This window comes from Opisthocomus hoazin, chromosome 6 (genome assembly GCF_030867145.1).
Source record: "Opisthocomus hoazin isolate bOpiHoa1 chromosome 6, bOpiHoa1.hap1, whole genome shotgun sequence".
NCBI lineage: Eukaryota > Metazoa > Chordata > Aves > Opisthocomiformes > Opisthocomidae > Opisthocomus > Opisthocomus hoazin.
This window is the reverse complement of record NC_134419.1, coordinates 47401431-47416872: the sequence shown is the minus strand read 5'-3', so window position 1 is coordinate 47416872 and position 15442 is coordinate 47401431. Positions and strand designations below refer to the sequence as shown.

The following is a 15442-nucleotide window of genomic DNA, read 5'->3' as shown; positions in this document are numbered from 1 at the left end:
TTTTTAATCCCAGAGGTAGTATTTTCACAAAGCCTTCATTTACCTGGGAGCGTATTTTATTCTAGGTAGAGCATCACAATACTTGCGCACATACAAACCATATCTAATTCTTTATTGTTGTTATGGGATCAGTTCTGTAAATAGTAAAACTGATAAAAGCGAATAGGACTGATCAAGTAAGTGAGGATGTATGATAGGTATCGCATTAGCAGGGTAATGACTCTAATTTGTAAGCTCCTTTGCTACAATTTTCTAAATTGATTTTGTTGGAAGGGAGCAGGGAAAATCTCTCCCTAATTTGTTATGGTGCAGGGGTCCTACGGTAGATACAGAATTTCAAACAGTATGAATATTTCTTAAAAGATTTTTTTTCCTAGTTCCTTGATGGGGGAAGTTTTTGAGAATGCTGTGAAGTTTCTAAACACAAAGTCAAGCACAAGACTTGCAAGTGCATGTAATAACGCCTTTTATAAAGATGATGTACTGTTAGGCAGTGTGAATTGTGAAGAACTTTGTCAGACTAATTTTTTTTGTTTGACATAAAACTAAATTTGTTCCAATATAACATACTGTCCAAAATATCCTATTTTTATAGGCTTGTAGAGCTTCTCAGGTTTTTTTTCCCCCTGTAGCTCTGTGACTTCAGACATCATAATGTAGCTTGTTAATTAAATGGCCAGAAGACAGAATGAGATTCAGTGAATGTGAATGTAGTAGTTATAAGAATGAAGGAAAATGTCTTTGTTTTGTGGAGTAAACAGGGCTGTGTATTCAACACTCTAAATTAGTAGCGATTTCTGTATTCACAACTAAAAGGATTAAAATGTAGCTGTTCAGCCCTCCTGAAGCTAGGCTAATGATGATGGCTGAGAATATTGCAAGAAGAGGTGAAAACTGTGTTCTCTTTCTCCTGTCAGCTGGGTTTATCGTAATTGTTACTGGACTCCTTGGCGGTCAGAATGGTATTATTTTCACTCCCCCCTGCCCCCTTCGTATTACACACAATTAAAAAGAAAAAAAAAAAAAATACCATGAATATGGTGAGTGAAAATTCCAAATCAGGAGGCTAAAGCCTGATAAAAAAGATGATGTAGAACACTTCAGGTTTTTCTGCTTCCTCCATCCCCTTTGTTTTTTTTTTTTTATTAAACTCTGACGAGTCAAATCAAACTCCAAACTGAAGACCAAAGCGAAGCTGAGCTCTTTGTTCATTCTGATTGTAAAAGAATGGATAATCATGCACTTTCTGCAAAAAATATCAGTGTTATTCCTTCAGGTAGGATGGAAAAAGAATTCAAAGCAAGTCATAGTGATAATCAGTGGTGCAACTTCCAGGTTTCTTTGTAAAGTGTAAAGTATGGTTATTGTAGCTGAAAGCATTCCTTAAGCGTTCTTAACTATACAGCTGTTGAAGGTAGGTTTTTACTTCAGTTTTTTTAAGATTGCCCAGGATTTGCAACATCCCGTCTATTTTTTCCCCTCTCCATTCCCCATGGTTTTGTTTGATAAGTTGTGTTTCTTTGGTCTTTCTTTTTATTATTGATTAGAAATCTGCAGTTTGTCAAGCAAGCTTTTTCTGAATTGTCTTGAATAAACTGTTCTTGGCTTTAATGATGCTGCTGATTAAAGGGTTCACCAATGGCCCAAATTACTCTTGCTATAATTTAACAAATGTAATTTTGTGCTCCTGTTTTTTTCTTTTAAAAGGGGTAAGCTAATTATTTTTCTCTCCCTCCCTCCTTGTCTCCTGCCCCTCCCTCCCCCTCACTTCTCTTGGTAGCCAATACCTCTGCTGAAACAAAAGATGAATCACTCCATCACAATGTCACAGGAACAGATTGCTAGTTTTCTAGCCAATGCTTTCTTCTGTACTTTTCCACGTCGCAATGCGAAGATGAAGTCTGAATATTCTAGTTATCCAGACATTAACTTCAACAGGTTGGTGCTTTGGAGTAAATGAAGCTGATAACCCTTCAATGAAAATGTTACAGTTGTCCATTTAGGGGAGAAACTCGTTTCTATCTCTGATTTCAGTAGTTTGCTTTCTGTCTTATGTGTTTACCTCTAAGGGACAAGAAAACTATGCAACTATGTAAGAAAGGAACTTGTGCACAGGAAGATATGCTTAATATTCCAAATTTTTCTTTTTTCCATGCATGCACACGCACAGACATGCTCTTGCTCTGACATAATTGGGCTGATACAATTCCGTACCTCCTCATAAGCTATTCGTCTGCGAATGGTATATTTCAGTTGTGCTTCAAGTGTCTCTATGTATTTAAAGGTCAGCATTTCTCCAGCCTTGTTTCTGTTGTGTCCTTTGTGTCAGCAGTGATGATCTGCTCATTAAATCAGATCAGTAGGACCTGATTCTTCAGCATCCATACAATCTCTTAGCATTTTAAGGCAGTTGTAGAGCTGTGTGTTAAAATAAACCTGTCCTTTTGGTACAAGTTAGCCTAAAAAGGTTTCAAGACCACAATAAGAATTTGATTAAAGATATGCTGATTTCTAAAGAAACACTTTTTTTCCTCAACGCTAGCTTACAGACAGAGTTGATTGGAAATATTTCTTCACATCTTTTGTTTTTAAAATATGCTTATTTCAGTTCTAAATGGGGGAAGAGGATGGACACAGGTCCTGCTGCAGAGTATTACAGTTCACGTGGACTTGTAGATTAGAAATGAGAGTTTGTCTTCTGGGTGCTTCCGTACACGTCTGAGTAGGTGAACCTTAAGTCTGTTAGACTGGAGCTTGCATAGACTATTGATCTGATTTCGTACTCCTCACAGTTACCATATGCAGTGTATATATAAATATATATACATAGTGTACATATGTATATATATTTATATATATATGTAGTGTGTGTGTATATATATATAAATACTGTTACCTGTGATCCAGCGCACTTGGGTATGTGTGTCACAAGACATATATTAGACTAGAACTTCCCAGAATGAATTGTCAGGCATGCTGATACACTAGTAATGGTTTTGGTGCTTGCTGTCATTAAGGGCTAGCACAGGTTTCTCTGCACTGTGTATTTTGGAGGAGAGGCCAGAGTCACTGTCTTGGTGTTTATTCCAACAGTGCAGTGGGTTATGGAAGAGCAGCGTGTGTGGGCGTTAATGTGCCATACAATTCAGCATGTTTTTCCACCATTTGTTCATAACAACAAATAAATGAAAAGTACCATCCATGCATTAAAAAAGATTTATGTTCACGGCAGTGAAAGAGGACAGTAAAGTTCTGGAAAGAGTTCTGTTTGACTGTACCAGCTACACAATTCTCACTGAATTTTATGGGTTTTTTAAAGGACTTTAAGGTACCATTTTTTGTGGTAGCTTAAGCATGTTATAAATCAAGCAGTTAAATTCTTTCCAGCTACAGAATAAAATGCTGTTAAATCACTGGAGTGAATTCATACTCTCTTCTGTGAACGTTGCACAGCAATGTGAAGCCACAGTAGTACAGTGTAATACTGGTGGTGAACTCGGGGCAGAATATTTTGAACTGCTTTTAAACAGAAAAGCCTTGGCAAATTTTTAGGTAAATAGTTTCCTGCCACAGACTTAGAGTGGCCAGGATAAAGTATTAACTGTTCAGGATTTTCTGCCCTATTCCAGTCAGTCCTCCTTTGTTTTCTGACTTGGCTTCCTAGTGCTATCACTCATAGTAATTTCCAACAATGTTATTTAAAAGGGGCAATACAGCAGACAACCTTCAGGCCTTCCCCTTGCATTATGGATGAGGTAATGCTGATCTTCTAGTCACACAGGGTAGGAAGCCATTTTTATTTGTGTAAGTGCAAGAATATTGTTGCCAAATGGGAGAAAAGAAAGGAAGCTGATGTCCTCTGGTTCTTGATGATTAAAAGTGGCTCTTCCTCAGTGTTTGCCAGTTTATGTGATTTTTATATAATTGCAGTTTCCTTTTTCAGTCCTTTTTCTACTTCATCATTTGTTGGACCAAAATCCCCCCTCCCCCCCCTGTGTATTTTGCATTTGACAATGAGCAGGTTAGTGAAGTAGAATATGAGGTGTGACAGGCAGTGGAAAAAATAAGAGGGGATGTGTCAGTGAGAGGGGGACTGGCAGGGTAGAAGGAGGCTGAAGAGAGTGAGTAGTAGAGAGCGTGCTACAAGAATTTAGAGTTTTCTTTCATGCTACTGCGTATAGCCTGACTTAGTTGAAATCTAAAATGAGGGGTGAGAAGGAGGGGTTGTGTTTCTTCCTGTCAACCCTATATTTTCTCACCCTGAAAAGTTAGTTCTTTAGTAGCAAGGACAGAGAATAAAATCTCATGTTTTCAGCTATTGTTTCAGACTTGTAAAGACAACAAGGTTTGGTCCATTGCAGTGTGTATTTTCAGCTTTTACAAAAAAGCCTTCCATGAAGCTGGAGGTACTCAAAAGGCAATAGGCAATGACTGAAGTTAAAATGTTTGTGACTTTTTTTTCCTCTTTATAACAATGTTTTGATGTAAAGGCTTTAGAGGCGGCTGCTCTGTCTGCTTAGGGATGAGCACAACAGATTGTTCCACACAGCAGCCCTTTCTCCCCACAGTATTATGGTCTGCTGCTTTTTCCAGGCTTAGTTCTTGCCTCAGCATAATTCATCTGCTACGTGACTGTGAATGAATGACTTTTGGGTACAAAAAAGTAATCTGCCATGGTTCCCTAACGAAGCAAAATTGCGCTATGCATGCTCTTTCTACCTTCATCCAAAAGGCTTCCACCCCTCCCCTCAGCAATTTGAGACTGAAAAAAGAAAATTTGTGCCTTAAATTAGAAACAGAACTGTATAAACTGTTTCTTTCTTGTGTTTTCAGTTTTACACAGCAGTCGCTTATCAATTAACTTCATGCAAACTTAAACATTAGTACCTTTTTATACACTATAAAATAATTACAGTTTTACAGTTTCTGCATTTAAACACTGTCATGTTCCCTCTTCCCTCCCAGGCTTCTCCCTGCTTTAGGCTTTTATGTGGTGTTGCCTAGCACATTGTGACTTCCACCCCTGCTCCCCCCAAGGTACACATCTGTACATCAGTGCAAGATACTGAGAATTTACTCTTCTTTTTCTTCTTTTTTTTCTTCTCCCTCTGTCACCAGCATTTTCTGGCGCACCAGACAGCGAGTGCAAGATACTGAGAATTTACTTTTTTTTGTCTTTTTTCTTCTCTGTCTCTCACCAGCATTTTCTGGTGCACCTGTGCTTGGCACTGTTACTACCGTGATGGTGGCAAGTTGAATGCTGGTGCGTGTGCTAAAAACTGCAACTGATTGGAAGGAAGGCCCTAGTATGTGTTAGTATTAACATAAGCCATCCATGCTTTACTTGTCCTCTCCTGCCTGCTGGTCTTGCCAGATGAGAGAAGAAAAGTGAGCATTCCTTTTCTGACACTGAAGCATTTAATTTAGTAGTATGTTGCAACACTGACTGTCTCTTTTGATTGTTTGTCATGCTACAGACTGAAAGTCACCTGTGTATAATGAAATACTTGGTAATTTAATTGAATTCTTCCCTTTTGTACTTGGCACGGATGGGCCTATTATGATTCTGAAGTCATTAATAACATAATTCATTTCAAATGTAGTTAATAAAATGGAATTTGTAGTTTAACTTGGAGAGCTTCAATATTTATGAATTCTAGTAGCTAGAATGACATTCGTTCAGTGGTCAAACATTAGATCATAGTAAACAGCATACAATACTGCTTCCGTTCAAAACAATGGTGCAAAGTTTAAAGAATTCAATTTTTGTTTATAATAGCAATTTTATAATATACAAGATGGAAGTAGGTTGGGCAGCTTTATGCAAAAGTATACCATCACAAAACAAAGAAACAATTAAATTTGCCATTTTATTCCTCTTAACTGATAAATTTTCCATGGAAGTTGCATGCTGGTTGAAAGTAGAGCATGAACTGCATTGACTCGTCTGAGATCATCATGACAATTACGACGCTGGTTGCACAGTGTAGTTTGTTATGGTGATGCTTGTAATTTATGTTCTTTGTGAATAGTTTGTGGTTTAACATAGCACTTTTGTAAAAATATATTCCTCTTGAAATATACTAATGATAAGATTGAGCTGTGTTTTCTTACCGTCAACTGGCACACAAGACTTAGCGCTGTGGAGGTTTTTCTTCCCCCCCCCCCCCCCCCCCCCCCATTGATCAAGTTATCAGACCTGTGTCTTAATGCTGTAGGATTTGGTAATTTAGGAAACTGCCTAGTTTGATTATATGTAAAAGCAAAGTATAAGAGGAAAAAACTTCTGCAATCTTGATTCGGTGTTCTGGATGACTGAAAAGGAGATGGTGTTTGTCAAGGGCCCACTTTGCTGTGTCTTTGACCTGCTACAGATCTGTTCTTAGCTGTTGTGTCAAGTTACAATAACTCCTGTTTTTCAAAAAACTATTGTAGTTAAACTGGAGATACTATGCATCTGTAACAGCTCCCATCAAAGCAATTGAGGTTGAATTCATAATTGGAGGTAGTATGTCTAATGACACAGGCCTGGTGGATCTTTTGACACATATATTAATGGATGCTCTGGGCTGAAACCACCAGTATTCCACTAGGACTGGATTTCTTCATCTTTATCAAACAAACCCTTAAAGTAATTTCAAGTGATTGGAAATGAGGGGGAAAAAAACCCACTAGTTAAGATATATATGTCTTTTATGGAATATATAATACGTGAAAGGAAATGGGCAAACTGTATAGTACGTTTATGCAGGAGAAGTGAAATCTAATTTACCAGTAATGCAATTGTCTCTTCATAAACAGCATCAATTTTGCAACACTAATGAGTATTCTCTGGGGAATAAATTATCTGGCGACTTTGAGAGAACTTGATTTGGACTGAGAGGTGCATTGCTCCTCTGGAAAGTGGCTCTGCGTTTACTGAGTTTACAGGCACTGATCACGAAACTGATTCTGTTATGCCTGTCTTAGGGATATGATCTAGTTAGCCTTGGATGAAATACTTGAAGTAGAGTATAATCTTCTGAAAAATTTAAAATCAACATTTGTGTGTGGTAAATGATGAAATATTCTTTAAATAGACAATTTTAGAAGGATGCAGTTTTTAACAAACCTGGCATAAGTCTGGCATATTACTTTGCTGTAGTGATTAAAACAGTACTCTTGATTTTTGTTGTTGTTAGCTTAGTAAATATAGTGATTTAGTCCAGAACTTAGTTGTACCGTGCTTTGGGGGTGCCTTTTCTTGTAGATCCTCAGGATAAAACATTTTACCGTGCTTTTCCTTGATGTTGAGTACTTGGAGTTAGCACCTTCTTGTTTCATCAAATTCCAGTATCTAGCTGATGTGTTTTAAGACTCCTAAATCACCAAAACTTAAAGCAGGTTTATAGTGCTCCAAGTTACTCGCCTCAATAAACAAAAGTACAAAATGAAAAGCACAGAGAACAGAGATGTGGGTATATGTGAGTGTCTGAGACAGAAAGAGCTTTTGCATCTAGATTACAAACAAAATTATATTGCTCTATGTTTTGTTTATACAAATCTTAGAAGTCACTATTTAATCTAAAGATGAAGTTCTAATTAAACATAAGGGTGTTGAATAGTGCGATGTTCTTAAATAACTTTGAGATGATGATAGCTTGTACCTATGACATAACAGTAAATAAGAAATTGCCGAAGAGGTTGAATTATTGTGTGTATTGTTTTTCTCCTACTTGACACCAAGGGAATTAAAAAACTCTAAATTACTTCCTCTGTAAACAGAGAAAAGGAAGGCGGTTTTAATACAGAAAGATGGAATTCCCGTTATTACGTGGAAGAGACATAGTCTAGGCACGGACAAGCAGAACTGATGTTGCTGTACCTGGCTTGTGTGAGGTTGTGCTACGTTTTCCTGTCAGGAACTGTAAGATCTGGACAGTGGCGTTTCCTTTTGTGCTGTCAGAGAGCTGGTTAATCTGTCTGCTTTTCATCTCTCTGGGAGGAATTTCTCGTTGGATTATTCTGGTTTTGATTTAAATAAAGTCCAAATTTCATGAATTGAAGTTTTGATATTCTGAATAGCTTTAATTTTAGTTCTCACTTAAAATATTTTCAGTGGCTGCAGGACTTTCTACTAAGGGTTCAAATTTTATATTGGGTATCAGAATTTCCTGTTTTAAATTTGCTAAGGTTTCCTCATCTTACATTATGTAATTGATGTTTAAGTATTCAAAGCTGTGTAGGGCAGTGGTCTCCAAATGGTTTTTGATCACACGTACCTATCAGTAAAAAATTTTTGAGCGTGCATCCCCAATATATGCTTATTTACTTAGAAACTACATACGTGTATTACTATACTAACATACTATAGTCTAAAGCATGCACAAAAAGTTTAAAAAGGATGAGATAAAGATGAAATAAATGCTATTTTTAAAATATTTTTTATTTTATGAATGGTAAAAAAGTATTTTCTTCCTGCATCCTAGTGGATGGGAATGGGGATGCTTTTTGAGTGGGTCTGGGGTATTGCTATTCACAAAATATAGGTATGTAAGCAGGAATGCAGCATTGAGTAATTCATTTCTTTTGATAAAGGGAGCATAAATGGTAGCAATGAAACACTTGTTGCAGCTCTGTTCTTCATGAAAAGTCCTGGATCGGTAACTAACTGGAACCATCTTCCATCTTTTTCATTGAAGTGAAGCTTTAGTGATGTAGGTGTAAAATATTTCAGTATGGAGGGGAACTCCACCCAATGCATAATCAATTGAAACAGCTTTCCTGGAAAATACTTCAGGCAAAGGATATAGGTAATTAATGTAATTCCAGTTATTCCTATATGGCAGGCTGAATTGTTTGAATGTATTTAGAGAACAATCTCTATCACTCTCTGTCCTGTGCAATCATGTGTTGAGCACATGTAATTACATGCACCTTCCAACTCTTACGTGGTGGGGTTCTCTCTCTCTCTGTATGTTAATGCATACAGATTTCCTAGATGTTAGATACACTAACATCTATAGGTAGTCCTTAATATGCGTGTGACTAAGATTACCTTGAGCACAACTGAATAAAAATGTCAAATAATACTGGGACAGAACCTGTACTCAAATAAAGTGTTTTGATAACTGCTTAGCAGTGCAAATCAAAGCTTAAAAAAATATGAAAATATTTTCATTACAAATATGATGCTGTTTTTGAAAAAGGGAGAGTTTTATTTTTCTATTCATGGAACTCCATGGTGTTGGTTGGTTTTTTTTTTCTGGGGGGGAAAAAGAATTTCCGGAGAAAGATGGAAGAGATGCTTCTTGTGTGCTCCCCAGTGCAGCTGATGTAATCCTAAATGATTAGTTTGTGCCATTCAATGCTATATTAGTTTTTCCTTTAGGGTTCCATGTATCAGTATGAAATTTTAGTAGTTCCCATTGAGATTGCTAGCAATTGAGAATGCTCAGCCTTTTAATGAAAACAGCCCTCAATCACATGGAGAGTAACACAAGTTTGACAGTAACGTACATAAGCATAGCATTTCCACCCCTACATGTATACATCAGATAAGCTTAGGCTTGAAATGCAACAAGATACAAAAAGCAAGATGCTTGGTTTATTCTTTTTTCCAAGTGTTTTGTCATCCTACACACTAGACTAAAGCTCTGCCTAGTGATTAGTTCTGTTCTTGAGGTTGAAGGTAGCGTGTATGCAGTATTTTAATTTCTGCCTTAGCTTTCCATCCTTCCCCCTGCTCAGTCTGTTTAGTGGGTGAAATTCATGTATCCGTACTACTTCCATATAAATCCTTCTTCCACTTTTATTTGTAGGAGGAAAAAAGAGGTTTTAGTAAAATGTCTTGCGCTTACTTAGGTGCTAGGTTATCTTTAGTGAGAGCACACTAAAATACAAGAAACAATACAAGTGTGTCTTCAACTATAGTAGTAAAAAAAAAGGCACTTCTTGGTGGCTGTGATAGTTAAAAAAAAACATAGGTGGTTAATTGTGGGGTCGTAACTATAAATTTGTATATCCACGCTTTTGCAAACAGCACACATGAAATGCCGTGGATTTCTGGGGAGTATTCTTTGAAGTATGATCCATAATGCGAATTTTTGCATATTGTTAGAGTGTGGACAGCTTTCTGAGTTTTATGATAGGTGCCAATTTCAATTTAAAGACATGACTATACTCTTTGAACAGAAACATTCAAAGGCAGCCCAGCCTGGGGATGGGAAGATGCAGGCTGGGGGTAGAAATACTGATAAGAAATTATTTAACAGGCAGGTTAAACCACATGATTGCAATGGTTCCTTCTGCTTGTAAAATCACTGGAGCCAGTTCTTCGAATAGCATCAAGGGATCAATTTAGCTCCTTGGAAATTGAATTTTACAAGTAAACTACTGTATTTTAATTTTACCTTAATCGGAAACAACATATTTCAGAACTGTTCACTTAAGCTGGCTCAACTTTTCCCCAGTAAACTATAGGCATGCCAAGTAAATTTTGTGTAGCTCTTAATGTTCTTAAACCATGTTGATCTTGCATCACTGGAAACACACCCTTTGAAGTACCTTGCAGATTTCCCGCTTGCCAAGATACATCTAAAAATCTGTAAAATGCTGTGTAAATATGGATTACTCCTACATCTCTGTATTTGATGCGCATTTTTTGCCTCTGTTGTTCTTGAAAAAATGACACCCTTGTGCAGTCATTTTGAAACTACCGTGTTAGTTTTTGGTTACAGAACTGATTGCAAATGGAAGGTGCAGCACCACCGCTGAGGCACTTATCGAAAGACTTCGCAGGTTCTTCAGAGCTTTGGGCTCCGGCTTTCCAAGGTGGAAGTGCTGGTTGAAAATAAGACAATTCTGAGTTTGCAGTAAATGAGGCTGTAAAAAAACAGAATATTGATTGCACTCTTAAAATGCTTTTTCTACCCTAAAATTTTAGGAAAATGCTAATACAAAACAAATGCATGTGTTTTTGTAGTTAATAATATTGCAAGAGTATAAACTATTGCCTTGGAACTTTACTGTATATTTGCTGACAGTCGAGTAATTCTAAATTTTTTTTAATATTTTCCCAATATCAGTTCTTAGTATTTTTAATGTTTTATTTCTGATGTTTAGGATTGCTCTTCAGAACAATTGCATTATGTGTCTGAATGTTTGCTAGGAAAGAGTTTTCATTTAGCCACAATGACTTTTAAGAATCTACTTTGTGTCTCTGGCATTGTTCACACATCTGCTTGTCCTTTAAAAAAAAAAGAAAAAAAATACAACCTCTGACCTTGATTCCTCAGAATACTTAAGTGTATTTCTATAGAGGTCTTTTTATTTGATTAACATTGCTGCTACCCTGGCTTGGAAGCCAGAGAGCCAGAGATAAATTTGCAGCTGTGTTTGGTGATCAGCCCTGCAAGCTTTCTTAGCTCCTGTATCTGCTAAATTGAAGTGAGCTGCATGGCAGTGGGAACATCTTGTACAAAGCAAAGCAGCTCACATATGCTGTTGCCAGTAGGATTTCAATTACTTCAAGTGAAAGAGGGCTTGCAGTGCTTTGCGTTTGATTTACAGTGCACTTCGTTTGGATGAGTTCTTTAATTGCAATTAATGGGTTTTGGCCTTGGGTGCTTCTGTCAGGAAATTGATTATGTGGTTTCCACTTACATTTTTGTTTATGTTGGTTTTTTTTTTTAGTAGGATCTGTGTCTCGGAGCTTGAAAGAGGATTTTATTTAATATCTTACTGTGCCATCATCTAGCTTTGCTCTTCAGAATAGAGATATTTGCTTCAGAAATAAAACTTCTCATAATGTTGCGTAATTGATTATTTCAGAAGTAACATTCAAGGTTAAAACATTCATAACTTTGCCACATTATATCCTCACTTAAATTAATGGGGCAGGACTGGACCCTTTTTGATTGTTGTAAATCAAATTGCTTTGTGTTGCATTCACAAAGATGACTGGTTACTTCGTGCTGTGCTTAAGAAAGCTTGACTGACTGGGTGTATTGGGTGTGGGGGAGTTTGGTCTTGTGCTATTTTCCTTCTTCAGACTGTAGTATAGCTTGGATGTTGCCTGGATCACTGATGTCTTTGTGATAAGATTTCTGTGGATATTTAAAATAACATCTGAAGCAGTCAAATTCAGCTGAATGCAGATCAGTAACTTTAAACAATTAGATACTATGATGGTTTAAGGTTAATTTGTAGTCCATTAAAATCTGTGGGGATTTTTCCGCTGGTTTGATTGGCCTTTAAAACAAATTCCTAATCTTGTAAAGCGCTTTTACTTGGAATAGCTGAGGACAAAAGTTCCCTCATCTGATTATAGGAAAATATATGAGTAATATTCCTGTGGTTTGTATATAGTAAACATATGTAATGGAAAGCATGTTTGGAGATAGCCATCTTCCATTTGCCACTAGCTCACTAATAAAGGTGAATTCTAGACACAGAAAATATGAAGTAAATCCAAGCATATTAATCGGACATGGTGTCTTCAATGGCTGTCGTCTTAGGAGTGCAAACATTTGTGGTGGATTCAGTTTAAAATGTGTGTTCAGTACTGGTGATCTCTGCTGTTGTTTCTAATAAACAAATAACTTTTTGAAAATTGTTTTTTCTATATTTAACAATGGCAGTGGATTTTCAAAGAGAAAGTACATTTTGTTTTGTATCATGGCAAAGAAAAGTAAATACTAGGATGAGGAGAAGGGCACTGAGAGCTCTTGTGCTAACTGCTGTAAAAGATCTCATGATCTGATGCATGTAGTTACTAGGTCAAAATACAGTTAACTTTTGAATGCCAAAGTATTGTTCTGTCCCTCCTGTATGGAGTGTCCCTCTACAGCAAGGGGATGCCCGTGCCAGAACCCAGGGCTTTTCAGATTCTTTTGTGGTGCCCTGTGGTTCTTGCCCAGCAATATAGGGCTAGCACAGAAATACAGATATGTGTTCTCATTATTGTAATTATAGGTGGTGTTTTGGGGGTATTTATCTGCTGAAAATGAATTTTTTCAGAAGCAAATCAGCATTACTCTAGCTTTGATCCCAAGGGAGAAAGAAGAGGGGTATTTATTACAGCTTTTAACAGGAGAAAAGACAGGCCAATGTGGAGCACTTCAGATTTAAAAAAAATATTTGGTTGAAACTCCTTACTTGACAGAGTGACTGCATTTTGGTGAGTTATTGTAATGGATGAAACAAAGTTCATCTGCCTTGCCATTGCCTTTTAGCTTGATCTGACTTATTCTGAGCATAGTTTCTTCCAGTTCTGGACTTCTCCCGAGTCTGCTAGTTATGCCAAATCATGTATCGCCTTTGCGACATGAAGAACTCTCTACTGAGTTTGCAACATCAGCAAGATTTCAATTTGATGTAAAGAGGCAAAAAACTAGCAAAGGCACGCTTTGGCTAATAGATAAATTAAACAGTTTAAAGGATTCATGCTGAATGAGACTTCCAGATAAAAGATCAGAGACAATTAATGTATTTAGGCAAGACCTACACACACACGTATCAGCTCTTTCTTTTATAAACCCCTTGGCAGGACTTGCACATTGGCCTATTTTATAATAGACCATGTAAGTCTGAAGTTTGCCTCCTTAAAGTCATGACTGGTTGTTCAAAGAATAAGAAGTTTTCATAAAACCTTTTTCACCTTTTTAAAATTAGTTTCTGTGACTTAGTATAGCTTTTGGATAAAATTGATCTCTTCAGCATGTATACTTCATAAGAATTTTCAACTACTGAAAAAATCTAGTTCACATCACTGCTAAAAGCTACATTCATCTGACAGCATTCTGGTTTTAAAGGCAGATTGTCATTCCAGTACATGGAAACAAATGAATAATGTTGTGTCATTCCTTCACTTAGACTGTTTATTGGGAGGGAATCTTACATCCTCAGGGCTTTCACTGCAACAGACATCTCTTAGTGAACTTCCCACTGAAAGGATATTATTTCTGAAGTCGCTGCTATTCTTCCTTCCAGATAAATTCCATTATGTGTTGCCAATAACAATGCCTTGTCACTTTGTTGGAAGTGAAATTAAGTAGTGCGTGTTCAAGTTGCTGGAAGACAGATGATGCAGTAAAAGTATTTCAGCTAACCTTAAAAGAATACATTCACTTAATGGCTAAAAATAGGATGCTGCTTTTTTAATGCTTAGGTTTTTACAAATGAATGTTAGAATGCCAGTAGTTGCCCAGTGGATGAAGCCGTTTCTGTTGGGGGTACGTTTTTTTTCTTTAGAAATGCTGATGGTGCAGTGCAACTCTTGAAAGAAGCAATATGATTGCATTAATCCTTCTCTGCAGCTCACTGAGCTGAAAGTAGGGTGAGACATGTGGATCTTGGAATACCCGAACATACGTGTTTTCACCCCTCCATCACTTATTTTAATCCAAGCCAGTCTGTTGCAAATAAAACTAGTAGCTTTCCTGGATGTTCATACTGAAATTATATCTTTTGATACTACAAAATCAGTATGAGTGAGATAGTAATTCACTTAGCAACTTCATCAGAAACTGAGCAAGTGAACAAACTTGTTAATCCTAAAGACTATGTTACAGAGGGGCTGTCTAAAGTTCTTTCCACAGTGTAGTATTTAAATGCAAGGCTAATTGAAATATGTGCATAATAGTTAAGTCAAATCACAGTTAGTAAGTAGCCTAATTACTACGTACTGTATCCCTGCAATCTAATTAATTGCTTTTATTTCTTGTTTTTCAGATTGTTTGAAGGGCGGTCACCAAGGAAGCCTGAGAAACTTAAGACCCTTTTCTGCTATTTTAGGAGAGTCACAGAAAAAAGTATATCCTTTATTCTTTTTTTGAGCTACAAAGCAGATACATGAAAAATTAAATCCCATTACATTCAGAAATGGCTATGCAGCATTGGTGGAAGAGTATAACAAAAGCCAGCTTGCGAAGTACAATGATATTCATATTAATGTCACTTCTCATATAGAAGATGCACACAATTAAGTTTTTTGCACAGAGCTTGTTCTGTTTTCTTTTTTCTGAGATGTATATATGTGGAGGGATATGTAAAATACATAGACATATATTTTCACCCTCTATATATATAAAAAGTGTGTGTATGTAAATGTGTCTATATAAATATACGTCTGTATAATATTTGTAATATATGCAACTACTCGCTGCACTGCATCAGAGTGAGAACGTAGCAGGAACTTAGCGCCGTCTGTAGTCATTAAAATCACAGGCTTAAAGATTCTGAAGCAAGCTTCAGATTTCCTACAGTATGCACATTTAGTCCTTTGACTATAATGTTTGGAGTTCTGAGGGATTATTTCCCTACTTGTGTTGATATTTCAGGTTTTCCTCTTCTATTCTTCCAAAGCAAAGCTGTTGTTCAGTTTGCCCAGCTCAAATAAAACAAGTGACAGCAAGACATGATATCCCCAGCTCTTTCAGAAGTGTGATATTTTCCTTAGTGT

The 15442-nt window shown here is 36.8% G+C and overlaps 1 protein-coding gene across 2 annotated transcripts in view; it reads left to right on the top strand.

Annotated features, from left to right (window-relative positions):
- Nucleotides 1-15442, top strand: part of PARG (poly(ADP-ribose) glycohydrolase) — a 72664-nt gene that overhangs the window by 31835 nt on the left and 25387 nt on the right. For both annotated transcript variants that reach the window (XM_075422994.1, XM_075422995.1), the window contains exons 9-10: nt 1781-1938; nt 14713-14792. In XM_075422994.1, the coding sequence (XP_075279109.1) occupies nt 1781-1938; nt 14713-14792 (238 nt within the window). The remainder of the gene's footprint in view (nt 1-1780; nt 1939-14712; nt 14793-15442) is intronic.